The 17,458-nt window shown below is 54.4% G+C and overlaps 1 protein-coding gene and 1 long non-coding RNA gene across 8 annotated transcripts in view; one reads left to right on the top strand and one right to left on the bottom strand.

Moving 5' to 3' along the window:
- Positions 1-17,458, bottom strand: part of LOC606786 (beta-galactosidase-1-like protein 2) — a 39,588-nt gene that overhangs the window by 12,142 nt on the left and 9,988 nt on the right. For 5 of the 6 annotated variants that reach the window (XM_038535582.1, XM_038535577.1, XM_038535579.1 and 2 more), the window contains 7 exons: positions 16,745-16,942; positions 15,209-15,277; positions 14,569-14,664; positions 13,074-13,182; positions 7,895-7,987; positions 6,132-6,213; positions 1,272-1,342 (listed from right to left, as the gene is read on the bottom strand). In XM_038535582.1, coding sequence (XP_038391510.1) covers positions 1,272-1,342; positions 6,132-6,213; positions 7,895-7,987; positions 13,074-13,182; positions 14,569-14,664; positions 15,209-15,277; positions 16,745-16,942 — 718 coding nt within the window. The remainder of the gene's footprint in view (positions 1-1,271; positions 1,343-6,131; positions 6,214-7,894; positions 7,988-13,073; positions 13,183-14,568; positions 14,665-15,208; positions 15,278-16,744; positions 16,943-17,458) is intronic. The other variant, XM_038535578.1, reaches the window with a different exon arrangement.
- LOC119871771 lies at positions 13,166-16,334 on the top strand. Of its 2 annotated transcripts, none has more exons than XR_005359009.1 (3): positions 13,166-13,378; positions 13,639-13,921; positions 14,225-16,334. It is a non-coding gene; the product is annotated as an uncharacterized LOC119871771 (long non-coding RNA). The 2 variants fall into 2 exon arrangements; XR_005359010.1 differs by having other exon boundaries at positions 14,407-16,334.

The following is a 17,458-nucleotide window of genomic DNA, read 5'->3' on the forward strand; positions in this document are numbered from 1 at the left end:
CACCATAGCCAGCTCGCCCGGTCACCAGGGAACTCGCACGGATGCTTCCAGCACATGGTGCCTCGCACTGGAAGTGCCCGAGGACACCACGCTGCTCACCCTCCCTCATGGGGCGAGCACCCAAGGGCGCAGGGGGTGCTGCTGGACAGAAGGGCCCCCATCGTGGCGCCCGTCAGCGGCAGGACCCTGGGCACACGTGGGTGGGGGCCCCAGCCAAGGAGTCCACAGCAAGCCTGGCTTTCCTGGGGGCTTTCCAAGCTGACGTCACCTGGCCCTCACCAACCTCCGAGGGGGTCCTGTCACCGTCCCCACTCCGCGAGAGGAGGAAGGGAAGCGCGGCAGCCGCACGGCCCCCAGGGGCAGATAGCCTGCAGCACCGGCACCTGCCTCGACGGCGCTCAGGGAACCCCACCTGGCTGCGGGGTGCTCGCAGGGACCCCTACCCCTATCTCTCCCCGGTCGGCCTAACACTGGTCCCTCCCACACATGCAGGTGCCCCCGTGCTTGGGGTGTCACACTCCTGCGGGGACTTCCTGTCCACGCGCCTGCAGATGCGACATCTGCTCTGGGGCACCAACAGCTGACCAGCCGGGATGGGGGCCACGGACGCTGCCAGAGTCGCTCGGGAGGCCCGGGCGGCGACACCTGCACCCGACAGGCACTGACGGTCGGGCATCCACCGCCCCCCAGTGAGACACGGGGAGACCTGGGTCAGCTCCTCGGGCCTCGGGCGCTGCCCCTGCCGTGATCCCATCTGCCCCGGGGGACGGGCCCCGAGCCCGAGAGCTCGACAGGACCAGGCTCTGGCTGCAGGTTCCCGTCCACCTGGAGGATGGAACTTAGACTCGGAGAGCCCCCTCCTCCGAGAAGCCGGCCGGGGCTTCTCATCTCGCTGATGATGATCCTTCTAGGCCCGGGGGCGGGGGGTGGCTTAGGGTCAGACACAGTGCAGGACAGGACAGCATTTCTCCTCTCAATCCCAAAACGAGCACAGCTGGGCTCACGGGGACCAACAGTTCTGGTCCAGAGCCTCAGGAACACAAGCCCGGGCCTCGGGGGGCGGAGACCACACCCAGGCCTCCGTCTACACGGCAACACCTGAGCCGCGGCCTGCCTGGGGCGGGGCGGCCGCAGGAGCACAGGGCTGAGCGCCGCAGGGCCCCCTCCCTGGCTCAGCGCCCCGGGCTCCCCGCACCCGCGCACCCCCGCCACGGCCCCTCAGGGCTCCAGCGCCTCCCACGCCCGCACGGGGCAGCCGCCGCCGGACTCACCTGGACACTTACGAGAAAGTTGGTCAGTAGCTGCAGCTCGTGCTGGGACTGCAGGTTGATGGTGGCCAGCGCTGCGGACGAAGCGGGCACCGGGTCAGAGCCCCGGGGGTGCTCGGGCAACCAGAGGCACAGAAGCCCGAGGCGTTGCCCACCTCCGACGAGGGTTTAGATCCTCGGGTGTCAGGAGACTCCCCGCGATCCTCTCCCCCCGCGGAGCTCACAGACAGCCGCTCGCTGGGCGCGCCCTTGACCGACATCGTTCTTGTACCCAGAGCGCAGCTTCTGCTCCTTCTAGAAGCCCGGCCCGAGCCCCGCCTCTCACTGCAGGCGTCTGTGCCAGGCAACCCTCTAAGTGAAGACTCCCCTTTCGTTTCTTAAATGAGGGCTAACTTTCTATCCCGTTCCATAATGCGTCCATCTTTTCATCTAAAATTGTATTTTAGGGATCCCTGGGTGGCTCAGCGGTGGAGCATCTGCCTTGGGCCCAGGGCGTGACCCTGGGGTCCTGGGATCGAGTCCCGCATCGGGCTCCCCGCAGGGAGCCTGCTTCTCCCTCTGCCTGTGTCTCTACCTCTCTCTCCGTCTCTTTCATGAATAAACAAAATCTTTTAAAAAAAATAAAATTATATTTTAAACAGCATCAGTGAGAGTGACACCCAAAAAGGACATGCTACATTTGGCCTACAGTCGTGGACCCTTCGGGCCACCACGGCTGCAGAGCTGGTCTGAGGCTCCTTGCCCGCCTGTCGTCTGCTTGGACAGCGGGCCTCCTGAGCACCAGGCTTGGCGTGAACTCCAGCAGGCCTGGGACGCCTGAGCCACACTGAGCCACCCTGACACCCCGAAACGCTCCCGTTGTACATGAGCTGCTGGTCACCAGTGATGACAAGCCATAGCTCACACTCCGGGAGGTGAGGTGACCTGCCTCAAGGTCATACGAGTGGTGAGCGACAGACGAGGGCTGCAACCCCCGCACCGAGTGACACGGACCCTCTGTCCTGCGAGGTCACCATCGAGCTGCTGGAGAAGACCCTGCACCCAGACGCCCTCCCCCAAGGGAGGAACCTTGCAGACAGGAGGCCCGTCTGAAACTCAGCAGGAGAAACCCAGAAGTGAACAGATCAGCAAGGCCAGCGACATGCCGCCTGGCCCTAGCCTTCCTGGCCCCTTGCTCACAGGAACAGAAGGGTGCAAGGGTGGAAGGCCACAAGAGCAAGACTGAGGGGACACAAGGCGGAGAGGAAGCTTCAAGAAAACCTCGGGGGGCTGGAAACAGCAGGGGGTCAGTGAATAGCCCAGGAGGCTGCAGGAAGTCCACCGGCCTCCCACCCCTGCCTCAGTCCTCGTCGCCCGTCCCAGGATACGTCCGTCCCTGCCTCACACACTCAGGCCCTTTCCCACCGGTGCCCTACTCCAGGGGACCACATGCTCTGAGAAGCTGAGCCTGGGGGTCTCCAGGCCCAGAGGGATTGCAGCGCAGCGGCGTGTGGAGGGAGGGGCCTGACACGGGTCAGGAGGGTCAGGAGGGTCGGGAGGCTGTCTCAGCCCGAGCACTGCCCGAGCCCCTGCCCGCTCCCGACCTCATGCGGCCGTTCAGAGCCTCCTCTTTACTCTGCTCAGTCGGGAGGCCAGAGGTGGAGAAGATCCTCTCACGTGGAAGACTGAGCAGGACTGCTAGGTATTACAGAGAAGAAAAAGAAGGTAAAATATCCTCAGAGGAAAGACAGAGCCCATCTAAAAAGTGTGCCATGAGGAAAGAAACACGTTCCGGGAAACAAGAGGAGGACTATGAGAGAGACGTCGAGGAAGTCGGCCAGAACGTGGAACTAAGGGCAAAGATAAGTGAAAAAAAGATGTTAGACAATCAACATGAGAATCCAATCGACAAATAACAGGAGCGACCAAAGGTCAGAAAGAAGAGGGAAAAGCACATCAAACACTGCACTGACCCACGTCCTACTGACAACGACCACGACTATCTCAATTCAGATGGCCCACGGAAGTGCCCCAAAAGGGAAAACATCTCACACCAAAGAACGTCATTGTGAAACACCTGAATACCAAGGATAAAGGGAAAACCCTTTAATATTCTAGAGGTGGGAAGAAAAAGAAAAACACAGCGAAAACACGTAAGAGGATCAGGAAGCCAGATGTCCTGGTCCCTCAGCAGCAACGGCAGGTATGGGACTCGGGGTGCAGTCAGGGGAGGGGAGAGGCCTCCCCAGGGTGAGGCCCTGGGGTCTTGGGGCCCTGGACGGGGGTGCAGCCTCAGCAGAGGGTGGGTCAGGGTCGGGCCCTGAGGTCTTGGGCCCGGATCACACGGACTCTGCCAGGTACAGGACTGGAACGCAGGTAGGGCAGGAGCCTGGGGATCTTGGATACTGGGTTAGGAAGGGGAGGGGACGCCAACAGCCACCGCCACCTTGTGCGTCCACTAGGTGGTGTCCACCCAAATGTCAGGAAATAATAAAACAGAAAAGGGAGAGAAAGGAGACTCAAAAGGAAAGTGAAATAGTACAATTACACTGAAAGCGAGTCACTGTAAATCATGCCGGAAAAATCGCTCCCCTCGCCCCTGCTCCTCGCAGCCCCCGCCCCCGGCCCCGCCCCCACCAGCCGGAATCACGCAGGGGCTCCGCGGCCGCGGGAGAGCCCGCCCGGCCCTGGCTGGGGAGGCGGCGGCGCGGTGTCGGGCATCTCGTCTACACCTGCGAGCGCCTTAATCACATTAATGGAAAGAGCCCTTCCAACAGCAGGCGGCGCTCCGGGGGGCGGGGAGCGGAGAGGGCGGGGGGAGCGGAGCGGGCGCTGGGCTGTGCCGCTGCGGCCACCTGGGCACCAGCCTGCGGACGGCCCGGCCCCGGCGCCCAGGGATGCGCCCGGAGGCCCCGGAACAGCCGCAAGGAGACGCCGCCACCGCGTGGAAGCGGCGGGAACGGCGGCTGCTCCCTGAACTCCGTCTGGGTAAGGGCCTCCTCCTGCCCCAGCCCAGGTCTCCCCCAGTGGCCCGCAGGCGCCGGGCGGCCGGAGGACAGGCCCGCTGGTGCAGCCTGATGGAGGCGAGGCGCGGGGGGGGGGGGGGCGCGGGCAGCAGGAGGCCCCCAGCACCGCCGTCCCCGCGGAGCTCGGCTAAGAGCACCCACCCCCCGGGATGTTAGAAGGGCTGGGTGAGCGCCCCGCGGAGCTGCCTTGCGGGTGGGTGCCCAGAGGCGGCCTCCCGGGGGTCGTGGAGCAGCAGGGAAGCTGGGGGTGCCCAGCAGGTGTCAGGAACAGGAGAAGGAGGGAGGGGAGCGGACTCCCAGCAGGGTCACAGGTCAGAGGGGGCCCTTGGGGGCCTTTCTCACAACCTGCGCTCCACTCTGAAGGCAGCAGCCGGGCCTGGAGTTGCGGGAAGCCCGGAATCCATCCAGGGGACGTGGCACCTGCTGCCACGTTAAGAAAAAGCGGTCTTGGGAGTCACGAGTGGGAAAAGGTGGGGTCCGGACAGCGCAGAGAGAATGATGCTAACAGCTGACGGGGTCAAAATTACTTGATGGGGATAAATGTGAAGATAAAGCTAAAGAACGATTTTCTGCGTGTCAGGCATCTAGAAGGAGAGGCCTGAGAGCGCCCACAGCGCTTAGTGTCTGGGCAACTGGGGGAAATGCAGTTGCAATTTACTGAGGAAAAAAAAGACCCAAAGTGGGCTCAGGCTCTGGGAGGGAGAGAGGCTCAGTTGCCCTCGGGTTCGGCGGAGGCCGGCAGCCTTCGGGCACGTGCCAGCAGGCGGAATGCCCAGGTGAGGCTGCAGCCCCGCACGGCCGCTCACGGAGACGAGCACCGCACACTCATGGACACACATGTCGGAGCTAAAGGCACCAGCAGGACACCCCCAGGAGAGGAGGAAAATTCACTCCGAGGAGGAAGAAGGAAAGAACTTAAACATCAAAACTCAGGAGCAGGGAAATAAGTGACCAGCAGGAGAGACCAGGTGGGAGCAGCCTGTCAGAGAAAATCCAGGAACCTCGAGAGGAAAACCTTTCAAGGGCAAGACATGGGTGGTCGCTGACAATCAGAGGCGACAGGGACAAGCATTTACACTTGTGACAGGGCGGTCACTGGGCACCTGGAGAAGAGCAGAGGGAGTGGGAGGGTGGTGAGAGCCCTCGGAGGAGAGATGGAGAGAAGAGCCCGGGAGCCAGCGAGCAGGGAGGGGGAAGCACAGCAGCCTCTGCGTAGGCCACAGGGTGGAGCGATCTGCCTTGGAGGAGGAGGCCTGGTTCACGGCAGATGCATGATCCCCTGGAGCGAGAGTCCGTGACCCAGCACGGGGCTGCAGTGGCTGCGGGGCCTGCGGGAGAAGGGGCCTGGGGCACAGGGTGGAGCGGGGCCAGCGCCTGTAGGCAGCCAGGTGTGAGGCCGAGTCCGGGAAACAGACACTGCTGGAGGGAGCGCCCCCCGCCCCCCAGGTCTGCTGCTGGAGGGAGCACCCGCTGCCTGGCCAGCTGCCACCACGACACGGCCCCCGGGCAGTGGCCAGAACCTCCACGAATTGGGCCAGGTTTGGGCACGCCACCCTCACGGGCCCCCTAATGCTGCATCTGCTCGTCCCTCTCTGCAGACATCCAGAGGCCTTCTAGGGTGACCAACTCGCCAGTCCTGAGCAGTGGTTGGTCCTGAATGAGCGTTTGCCAGAGGTGGGGGCCTCAGATCCCCCGAGCCTCAGGCCCAGAGCTGCAGGCCCGATGCCATGAGGGCAGCTCAGACCTGAGGGAAACCCCCCGCAGCCCGGCCACACGGGGAAGCGTGCAGAGTGAGGCCAGGTTGTCCCCCACCACCTCCAACCCAACGCCCCCCCCCCCCCACAGCCCAGGCAAGCACCTCCATCCAGGACGCCCTTTTGCAGGCCGTCCTTGTTGTCTGAAGTCAAGAGCAATTCCACTATACCTCGGTCCTCCAAGGCCTGTTGGGGAAAAGAACACAAGTCGATCTGTCAGTCCCCAAGTCCCCAGCGCTGGGAAGGTGGCAGCTAGGAGACCCAGAGGGAACAGTTTGAATTAAAGCATTTACTTCTCTGCAGAAAGTGGACAGAAACGTAGCCTCTGTGCCCACCATGTCCAACAAAGCTGTCGGCTGAGGTGCAGCGGGGTGGGGGCGGGGCTGTCAGACTCGGGCCTCCCCTGGCTGCCTTAGAGCTGGGGCGCTGCTCCCCTGGCCTACTCGGAGGCTGGCTTGCAGGGGGCTCCACAGGCGGGTCAGCCCTCCCGCCCCTGCCTGGAGAGGAGAACCTACAGGCTGGAGCGCGGGAGCTCGGTCTGCCTGTGTGCAGGGACTGCAGTAACTTCCAGATGGAAAATGAATCTGCCGGGATCCCTGGGTGGCGCAGCGGTTTGGCGCCTGCCTTTGGCCCAGGGCGCGACCCTGGAGACCCGGGATCGAATCCCACATCAGGCTCCCGGTGCATGGAGCCTGCTTCTCCCTCTGCCTATGTCTCTGCCTCTCTCTCTCTCTCTCTCTGTGACTATCATAAATAAATAAAAATTTAAAAAAAAAAAAAAAAAGGAAAATGAATCTGCCTGGGACAGCAGGATGCTGACCTCACGGGCCAAAGCTCCCGCCACTTTAATTAGGTGGATTCCCTGAGGCCACTTAACATTTCCTCAACCCCCACCGCAGTCCTGCTTTCCGAGTCCTCTAAAACCACTGCCAATGATCTATCCAAGTCTTATTTATGGACTACTTACTACATGTCTACAACAGTCCTGAGCCAAGTGACCTCACACACATGCACAATCCGGAGAAGCAAACTCTCCCATTAGTCCCACTTCAAAGAAGAATAAATGGAGGTTTAGAAAAATTAAGGCATTCGCTCAAGGCCTGGGCTACAAAGGGACAGAAACCAGGTCTAAGCTTAGGCCTGTTCTTTGACACTTCAAAGAACAGGCCTAGCCCTGCCCTTCCCTGACCTGCCACACATTAAATTAGAGGTGCTCAAACTCACCCACACGTTGGAATCAGATGTCTGAGGACCACCCCAGAGATTCTTATTGAGTTGGTATGGTCTATGGCCTGGGCATAGGGATTTTTAAAGTGAGTGTTCAGGGCAGCCCGGGTGGCTCAGCGGTTTAGCGCCGCCTTCAGCCCAGGGCCTGATCCTAGAGACCCGAGATCGAGTCCCACATCGGGCTCCCTGCATGGGGCCTGCTTCTCCCTCTGCCTGTGTCTCTGCCTCTCTTTCTCTCTCTCTCTCTCTCTCTGTGTCTCTTATGAATAAATAAATAAAATATTAAAAAAATAAAGTGAGTGTTCAGATGAAGCTGGGAATCCTTGCTTTAGATGCCAAAATGAGAGCAGCTTCTATAGACACTTTACTAATCATCACACTCAGTGAAGCCCGTCCCTTTATTCTCAGCCACTGCGACACCATGTGTGTACTGCAACCCCCAATTAGACTCAATCGGTAAAAGGTAAATAACTGACAACCCTACTGAAATAAAAGTACAGTGAAAGGATTCACTAATTAATAATTGGTGCTAGGAGATGAGGCATTAGTACGGGAAAAGTAGTAGACCATCACAGCACATCATGGTTCACACTGTATCCAGAGGAGGGAATGTAAGGAAATAAACCAAGCTGACTCTTACCTTCTTGATGTAAGGCATATAGGCGGGGTCTTTGTTATAGGAACCATATTCATTCTCCACCTGCACAGCAATGATGGGGCCTCCATGCTTGTACTGGAATGAGATAAGCAAAAGCAGAGTTTGTAGTGGAAACTGTACTAATTTCACCACACTTACCACAAATTACCAGCAAAATAATCCACTTGAAAGCATAAATGTCTCAGAAGATGTGATTACATAATTGAGAATGCTGTCAGTAAGACACAGAGTACGTAGGGAGCTCCGGGTCCTTGTTCCTCTAAGGAAACATCAAATGAACAATTACAGACGGACTCAAATGACTTTATTGGCGCTCTGGAAACCAGTTAAATGTTTAAGTAAGTCAACAAAAACACATGTTTAAAATGATGAGAAATTCCATAGTGTTTTTGGCTCACCCTTGCCCCACTCCCTCCCTGGCTTAGCATGCCGTAGTCACAAAAAAGTAACCCAATTCCCAGTTCCCTCCCTCAAGACAGAAGGAGCAAAATGGAACTTGTTTCCAACCTTCTGGCTGTCTGTGGACTGCCCAATAAACCAGTTTCTGTCTCATCCAACTTGGAGCTCAGACAGGAAATGCATAGCTTGGACCTCAGGTTGGAGGCTACATATGGCAATAAAGGTCACAACATGTGAAAATTTCAGAGGGTCTAGAGGCCCATGTATGCCGAGGTGCACGGGGTCATAGGCAGAAAAATATGATAGACATTGAAGGCCAAAAAGAAGCTGGAGACTCTTCAGGAAATTAAGACATGTAAAAGCAGCCAGGAAAAATCAGGAGGAAAAAAAAAGGCAACACCCACACAGGACAGACTAGACATATGCCCAGAAAACATCTGAGAAGATCTAAAGCCATCACCCCACGCTGATCTTCATGCTTAGGAGCCCACCAAATAGTGAAGGTGTTCCCCACCAGTTTGCAAAGACTGCAGGGGCTGACTGTTGTTTCCAATGTCCAATTTTCAACAACAAAAGCAAACACACGGCAAAAAAACAGAGTAACACAGTTCATTCAAAAGGATAAAGTAAATCTCTAGAAACTCTCTCTAAAGAAACACACACTGGATTTACTAGACAAAGATTTTAAAACAACTGCCATAAATATGCTCAAAGAGCTAAAGAAAACATGAATAAATCGGGAAGAGGCCATATCAGTAAAGTGAAAATATCAATAAAGAGAAAGTATAAAAAATTATACAAGATTTCTGGAACTGAAAAATATAATATCTGAATAGAAAAAATCACCACAGAAGTTCAACAACGGACTTCACAGGAAGAAGAAATAATGGGCTAACTTAAAGACAAATCATTTTAAATTATTCAGTCTACAGAAAAGTGGACAGAATTTAAGGGACTTACACAACATCAGCAAGCAGACAAATGTACTTATTGCAGAAATTCCAAAAGAAGAAAGAAAGGGGTAGAGAGATTATTTGGAAGAATTAATGGCTGGAAACCTTTCAAATCTGAGGAGACATGGATATACAAATCCAAGAATCTTCGGTGAACTCCAAGTAGCATTAACCAAGAGACCAAACCAAGCCACATTACAATCAATCTGTCAGAGCCAAAGACATAAAGAGAGTCTTGACAGCAACAAGGGAAAAACAATTTGACATGTAGGAACAATCCTCAAAAGACTATCCATGGATATCTCACCAGAAATCTTGCAGGGTAGTGAGTGACAGAAGGATGATACATGCAAAGTGATGAAGGGGAAAAAAAAACTATCAAGCAAGAATTCTATATCTAGCATCACTATCCTTCAAAAAACAAGGGAAAATTAAGATATTCTCAGACAAATGAAAGTGGAGGGAGTTTGATACCACTAGACTTGACTTATGAGAAATGCTACACAGAGTCCCTCAAGTTGAAATGAAAAGATGCTTGACAGGGACTTGAAGCCATAGGAAACTACTAAGTTCTCCAGTAAAGGCAAATGTCAAAAAGAATGAAATCTTGGCCATTTGCAATGACGTGGAGGGAACTAGAGGATATTATGGGAGGCACAGGAAGTTAGTCAGAGAAAGACAAATACCATATGTTTCAGCCATATGTGGAATCTAAGAAACAAATGAGTATAGAGGAAGGGAAAGAAAAATTAAAAAGGTGAAAATTAAGAGGAAGGCAAACCATAAGATATACTGAACTCTAGGAAACAAACAGGCTTGCTGGAGGGGAGGTGGGTGGAGGGAGAGATAATTGGGTAATGGGATTGAGGAGGGCTCTTGATGTAATGAGTGTTATATGCAACTTCTGAATCACTGAATTCTACCTCTGAAACTAACAAAAAAAAAAAAAGAAAAACATAAAAACCAGTATTGTTCTAATTCTAGTTTATAAATCTTTTTTATAAGATTTAAAAGACAAATGCATAAAGATAATTACTAATGTATATTAATGAGTATACAATAAAGATGTATATATACTATATACGTATATACTATATACATATATACTATATATATAATTATGTATACAATATATAAAGATGTAAAGATTGTATATATAGATTGTATATATACAATATATAAAGATGTCACTTCTGACATCAATAATGTACAGGGAGGTGGAGCTGTAAAGGAGTAGTTTTTGTGTGTGGCACCAATATAAAAATAGAACGTCATCACTTTAGGACAGTATTTGTAATCTCCATGGTTACCACAATGAAAATACCTATAGAATATACACAAAAAGAAATGAAAAAAAAAGGAATTAAAACTTGTCACTATGGAGCCTGCTTCTCCCTTTCTCCCTCTGCCTGTGTCTCTGCCTCTCTCTCTCTCTCTCTCTCTCTATCATAAATAATAAAAAAATAAAAAATAAAAAAAATCTTGTCACTATAAAAAAAAAAATAACTGAATACAAAGGAAAGTAGTAATGGAGGAGATAGGGAGAAAAAAAGCTACAAAACATACCAAAAACTAGTAAGAAAATGACCAAAGTAAATGCTTCCCTATCAGTAATTCCTTTAAATGTAAATGGATTAAACTTTCTAATGAAAAAACCTAGATTTGGAGTTGAACAAGACTATAGACCCAATGAACATAACAAATGCACATAGAACACCCCATCCAACAACATAATACACATTTTCCTCAAATATATACACATGGAACATTCTCCAGGACAGATCATGTTAGGCCATGACACAAGTATTATAAGATTGAAATCATACAAAGTATCTCTTCCAATCATCCAATCACAAAAGAATGAAACTAGAAGCCAAAAACTGAAAGAACACTGAAAACTTCACATTTCAAATTCCAGAAACACTTGGAAATTAAACAACACACTCTTAAAAACCACCAACGATCCAAAGAAGAAATAACAGGGAAATCAGGAAATATCTTGAGACAAAGGAAAATAAAAATTCAACATAAACTTATGGGATGCAACAAAAGCAGTGCTAAGAGGAAAATTTATAGCCGTAAACACATTAAAAAGGAATAAAGGTGGTATGTCAACACCTAACTTTTCACCTTAGAGAACTAGGAAAAAGAAACAAACTCAAAGGTAGCAGAAGGAAGGAAATAATAAAGATTAGAACAGAGGCAAAAAAAATAGATAATGAAAAAAATAAAGAAAAATCAACAAAACTAAGAGTTAGGTCTTTGATTAACAAAAGATTAACAAAAAATATTAACAAATCTTTTTGTTAAAAGATTAACAAAACTGACAAACCTTTCCTGAGACTAACTAGCCCGGCCGCATTATCCACAGGCAGAAGCAACACAGACGTCCGCTGACGAAGGAGTGGATGGACAACATGCGGTACAACCATACAGGGACTATTGAGTCTTAAAAAGGAAAAAAGTTCTGACACCTGCTACAACACGGATGAACCCTGAAGACATGCTAAGGGAAAGAAGCCTGTCATAACGGACAGATACGGTACAATTCTACTTCTGTGGGTTCCCCAGAATGGACAGTTGCACGGCGACAGAAAGCAGAACGGTAGCTGCCAGGGGTTATGGAGAAGGGCGACAGGAGGGTATACAATCCTCCTAGAGTTTCAGTTTGGGAAAACGAAAAAGTCCAGGAAATGGAAGGTGGTAATCTTCGCAAAACAATGGGAATGTATGTAATGCAAGTCAACTGTACACTCAGAACTGGTAAGGATAGTGTATTTTATTTTACATGTATTTTGTCACCATAAAAAAAAAAACAAAATAATCATGTTATACCTAGAATTTATTTCGGGTACACCACTTCCATATTTAAGGATGCTTCTGAGCCCTGTTCCTGGCATGACCTTCCCTACAACCCCCACGTCCACCTCCACCGCCCAGTCTACGACAACCTGCTGAGTCATCTCAGTAATCCCATCTTCCTTGCAAAACTCCAGGCTAATCATTTCCTGGCTTCTTACTTCTTTCATAATTAGGGCTCCCAAGGTTTAAGGAATAAAAATACAAGATAGCCAGTTGTACTTGAATTCACAATGAATAGACGTTTACCTAAATTATGGGTATTTTCAACGTAGGCATGTCTCACGCAACATTTAGGACATATTTATACTAAAAAAAAAATTCCTTGTTTATCTGAAATTCAAATTTAACCGAGTACCCCGTGTTTTATTTGCACACCCTACTACATCAAGTAGTTCCTTTGATCTACAGGTGCTGTGAACATTCCAAACCACTGGCTCAAGAACAGTGTTTACTGATGTACTAGCGTTTTTTATTAAGGTACTAACGTCTCAGCACGACTCTTCTTTTTACATAAGACATTGGGTTAATCCCATTCCTGCCTTTGTATTGCTTTCAAATGTGACGTGCAATGGTATTTTCTCCCCAAAACTGATTTTCACCACCCATGTTTTGAACACGGGGTGCCCCGCACAGCACCTTTGCGGTAGGCAACAGAAAGCTGTACCTTGGAAAGTCCTCAGCTGTAATTGTAGGACCACGGATCGCCCGCCATCCTACGGGTAAGGGCACACCTGTGTACACTCCTCTCCACGCAGGACCCAACCAGCGTGTACACACTTAGGACACCGGCTGCTGGGCTTCTCTGTCGCTCAACTCCATGTCCATGTCCGGGCGCCAACTGCCCGGAGCGCCTCGGCCCACAGATCGCGGCCCTGGGGAGCGGGTTCCCCTGGGACCATCGCCTCCCAGTACGGCAGAAGACGAGAGAGGGCGCTCCCTGCTTTTACCTGGAGTGGCACCACCCGGGCCATCAGGTGATCAAAATAAAGGTCCACTGCTTCGGTGAAGCCCTTGTAAGTCGTTCTCAGCCTCATGCCAGAGTCTTGGAGTAACCAGCTTGAATAAAAGGGGGGGGAATTAGTGGCGGGGTGTGTGGGTGGGCCCTGGGCAGGATGATGGGGGGAGAAAGGAAGCAGCTGCAGGGCTGGAGCGGGCCCTCCCCACCTGCCCCGCCGCGGGCCCGGTTCTGGCTCTGGGCCAGCGCTGAAGCATTTACTTCCCGATCTCGCTACAAAGGGCTGAAGCCAGCGGGGTAAGGAAAATCCCAGAAACGCAGCCTGACAAGGAGGGGAGGCCGGGAGGCTAATCCCTCTTCTCAGCGCTCCCACCCGCTCTCCAGGGTCACCCTGGGGCTCGGGAGCCTCAGCCGCTCTGGTGGAGCTGGGGGCCGGAGGGGGGGGAACGGCCTGCCACGGCTTGGCCTTTGCCTTTGCAGCCACTCCCGCCACAGCCGGGCTCAGGAAGCTTCCTTCTCACTGGAGACCCTGAGAAAACCCTTCTGTTTCCTTACAGAGGGTGTGACGCCCCTCGTCCTCCGCGGGCAGCCCTGAACACGCCCGGAGATTACCAGTTTGTTAGGTAAAAAGGTAGGAGGAGACCGCAGCTTCTGGACTCAGCCCCCTCCCTCCCCGTGGCCTGCAGGGCTCCAGCCTCCGAGCCCCCCATGTGGGGCTCCTGGGGGTGCGCCCAGGAGGAGGGCTGAGCGCTGCAGTTCTCGCTGCTTCTGAGCTAACCCTTCAATCCCGTCCTCCTCCTGGCAGCTGCCGCTGAGCCTGAGGACATCGCTGACACACAGGTTTCTAATCCCCAGGTGCAGGGGAGGGCACTCGGCTGGGTGGGCACTGCTTTGTCAAGGGCACAGACACAGAGGAGTGATCCCAGGGAGCAAGGAGACGGAGACAGAGCTTCGTGAGATCCCCAGGGAAGCGCTGGGCCACACTGGATACCAGAGGGAAAGGGGGGGGGGGGCATTCCCCAGGAGACCACAGGGCAAACAGGCCCAGCCTTCTTCCTGGTCAGGGGCCAGCGGCCATCTGGGGCACCGGGAGGATGGCAAGGACCAACCTACTAACCACAAAGTTTTTCCGTGGAAAATTAGGGCCAGTAAGGATGAGGACAAGCAGCGACATGCTAGGAGGGGATTACTATCCAGATTTCCTACTCTAGCCCCGCAGCATCCCACAGATCTTAGTGGAGACCACACACCCTAACGTGACTCATTACAGCCTGAGATCTGAAGATAAAGCAGCAAGCAAAAGCACTAATTTGTGTCTCCTATAGTTTATCAAAATAAAGCGACATCATTTGAAAAGGCCTCCCCTGGGCACCACTTATTCTGAAAAGGAGTCTCAGCACACAGCGAAAAATAGAGCTCGGGAGCAAAAGCCAACCTACGTTTGTGGCTGCCGTTTTGCACAAGCACCCAGGGCAGCTCAAGCTCACCTTGGCAAGCCCCCGAGGTCGATCTCGCTGCAGATGTAGGGGCCTGGACGCAGGATCACCCACAGCCCCATCTCCGCAGCCAGCAGCACGAAGGCCCTGGGGAGGTCAGTGTCAGCAGCTCTCAGGACGTCAGGGGGGTGCAGCACAAGGTGGTGAGGCCGCCCAGCCCCTCTCCCCCCTCTCTCCCTCCCTCCACAGGCCCTGGGAGCTGGGTTCCCACCCTCTCCTAGCCCACGACCTTCTGCAAGCCCCACCGGGGGGCATGAGGCCCAAGGCCATCAGACAGGGGGCAGGGGGCCCTACAGTGAACCTCACTCCCACGGCCCGGCTACCCTAGAGGGCCAAGCCCTGTGACAGCCCAGGTGGCTGGACCACACTGCAGAGCGGAGCCGACCCTGGGGATTGGGCCCCTCTGGGCTGCGGTGAAGAGGCCTGGGCTCAGGATGCAGACCCCGACCCCGCAAGCAACAGGTTCACAGCTGCCTACACCTGGTCCTGAGAACGAGGATGCTGAGCCCAGCCTCTCTCTGCTCCTCCAAGCAGAACCACGACGATGGCCCCGTGATCGTCATCAACCCCAAGGAGCCACTGCTCTGCCTCTCCACCCCGGGCAAGGCCGAGAAGCAGCAAGAGCACTTACTCCATGTCCAGGTTCCCGGAGAAGTCGAATTTGCCTCTTTCTGGCTCGTGCAGGTTCCATGGAACGTAACTGTAATGATGGCAAGACAGGAGTGAGCTTTCCGTGGACTCCCCTCCTGTCCTAGGTGAGCTTCTGTATTCCTACAACCCATCGTGACGGGTGCAGATGCACCTCTGAGGTCTGCTGTCCCAGTGGCGTCAGGCCTGGAACCGAGACCTAAGTGCAGAGATCTAGGGACCTTAGAGAGGCCGGGGCCAGTCCCGGGGGGCTAATCCCTCGCCTCCTCCGGAGAAGGGAGAGCAGGCCAGGGAGATTCGGCTGGAGCCTATGACGTGACCACGGCCACCTTGAGCGTGCACCCCCCATCTCTCCCACTCTTCCTTCATCACAGAAAAGAAAAAGGAACTTCCTAGGAGGAAAAGTTAAAAGATAAGAGGAAGCTTCAGTCGTCAGTCAGTCCCATAGGTTCCAAAGAATTCTCTCTTTATCTCATCTTTGGAAAATAAAGAAGTTCTGCAGGGGGCCCAAGTCCAGGGAGAGGTTTGGGGTGACTGTGACAGTAACAGGCGCCCCCTGGCCGGCCCTGGCCCCACCTGCCACGTGCACAGGTAAAGGGAAAGAGGCGCCCACCCTTGAGAGGAGACGGACGACCTCGCTTCTACAAGGCAACGCTCAGTGGGCAACGCTCCCGCAGCCTCAGGGGTCCTGCCCTGGGAATGAGGGCACCCCCAGGGCCGCAACGACCTGCGCAGACCCGCACGTCCTCTTCGGTCCCCCTTCTGGAACATCACACACGGGTCTCAACTGCGCTGCGGCGGCCCCGCCCGATCCCGTGACTCTCTTCAGAGACCATCTGCAGAGCTACATCATGAACCACTCAAGAAAATCTACACCCTTGATCTGTGATCACCACATTTTGCCTGGAAATAGCTTTCCCAAGGAAGCTTTTTGAAAAAGGATCACATTCGTTTGCTGGATACATTGGGGGGTGGAATGTCGGTTTAAAAGAAATTGAAAATCAGGGCGTCTGAGTGGCTCAGTGGTTGAGCATCTGCCTTCAGCCCAGGGCATGACCCCGGGGTCCCGGGATCGAGTCCCACGTCGGGCTCCCTGTGTGGAGCCTGCTTCTCCCTCTGCCTGTGCCTCTGCCTCCCTCTCTCTGTGTCTCTCATGAATAAATAAATAAAATCTTTAAAAAATAATAAAAATCAGCCACATCTTCCTGTCGTACACCCTGCTCACCTTCACTGGGCTCCCCCGTGGGCTCTTTCTGTTCCTCTGGAGCCTCCCAGCCAGCCCAACCCCTCACCCGTAAGAACGGGGGCACCAGGCCGGGCAGGAGGCTGTGGAGCCCCGCAGACCCGGGCAGGGGGCCCGGCTCCTCCTCATGGAGCTCGGCCCAAAGATTCCCTTTGGGGCCGCTCGGGTTCGGAACCAGGCCACGCTCCCCCGCCCCGACCCGAGGTCTGGGCTGCCCGGGGGAAGCCGGGGACATGCCGCACACGCCAGAGGCAGCTGGGGGTGGGCCCGACTCACGTGGTGAGGGTGTTCAGGCCACAGGCCTTCAGCTTCAGCAAGCGGTCCCTCCAGTATTCCCGGGGCACCCGGAAGTAGTGCATGGAGCCCCCCAAGATCCAGAAGGTGGAGTCCTCCAGCGTGAAGCGCGGGCCGTTGGCCTGCAGCCCCGACTGCCGGTTTCTCAGCCACACGGGGACCAGACGATACCAGTCCAACCTGCAGGGGGACAGGAAGGGAGAAGCTGTCTCTGTCCTGGCGGGGGGGGGGGGGCTTCCTCCGTAGGCAAGGCTCCCTCCCTGGGAGGAGCGAGCCAAGACCACAGGTGGATAGGAGAGGAGCACATGGGGAGGGGGTTCAGGGTAGCCAGGGAGTCTGGGGGATCCAGGGAGTTTGTGGGGGCTGGGGGATCCAGGGGGGCTGGGGGATCCAGGAGGGCATGGAGATCCAGGGGGCCTAGGGGTGCTGGGGGATCCAGGGGGGCCGCCTGCCTGCTCAGGGCACCAGCACCCGGCCATGCGGAGCCGCCTGGAGGGGCAGCGGCCGTGGAGCTGCGGAGCCCCGCAGGGAGGCCTGTGGCCGGCGGCGTCCAGGCACAGCCCGTGTCCCTCGTGTCAGCGTCTGAAGCCCCAGCAGAGCCACAGTCGGCACCCGAGCCCCAGCCGGAGGGTGCTGGCAAGCGGCAGGCGCCCCTCCAACTGCCCCCAGACTAGCATGCCCTCCCTGCCTTGTCCC

The sequence above is a fragment of the Canis lupus genome, chromosome 5 (assembly GCF_011100685.1).
Source record: "Canis lupus familiaris isolate Mischka breed German Shepherd chromosome 5, alternate assembly UU_Cfam_GSD_1.0, whole genome shotgun sequence".
Taxonomy (NCBI): domain Eukaryota; kingdom Metazoa; phylum Chordata; class Mammalia; order Carnivora; family Canidae; genus Canis; species Canis lupus.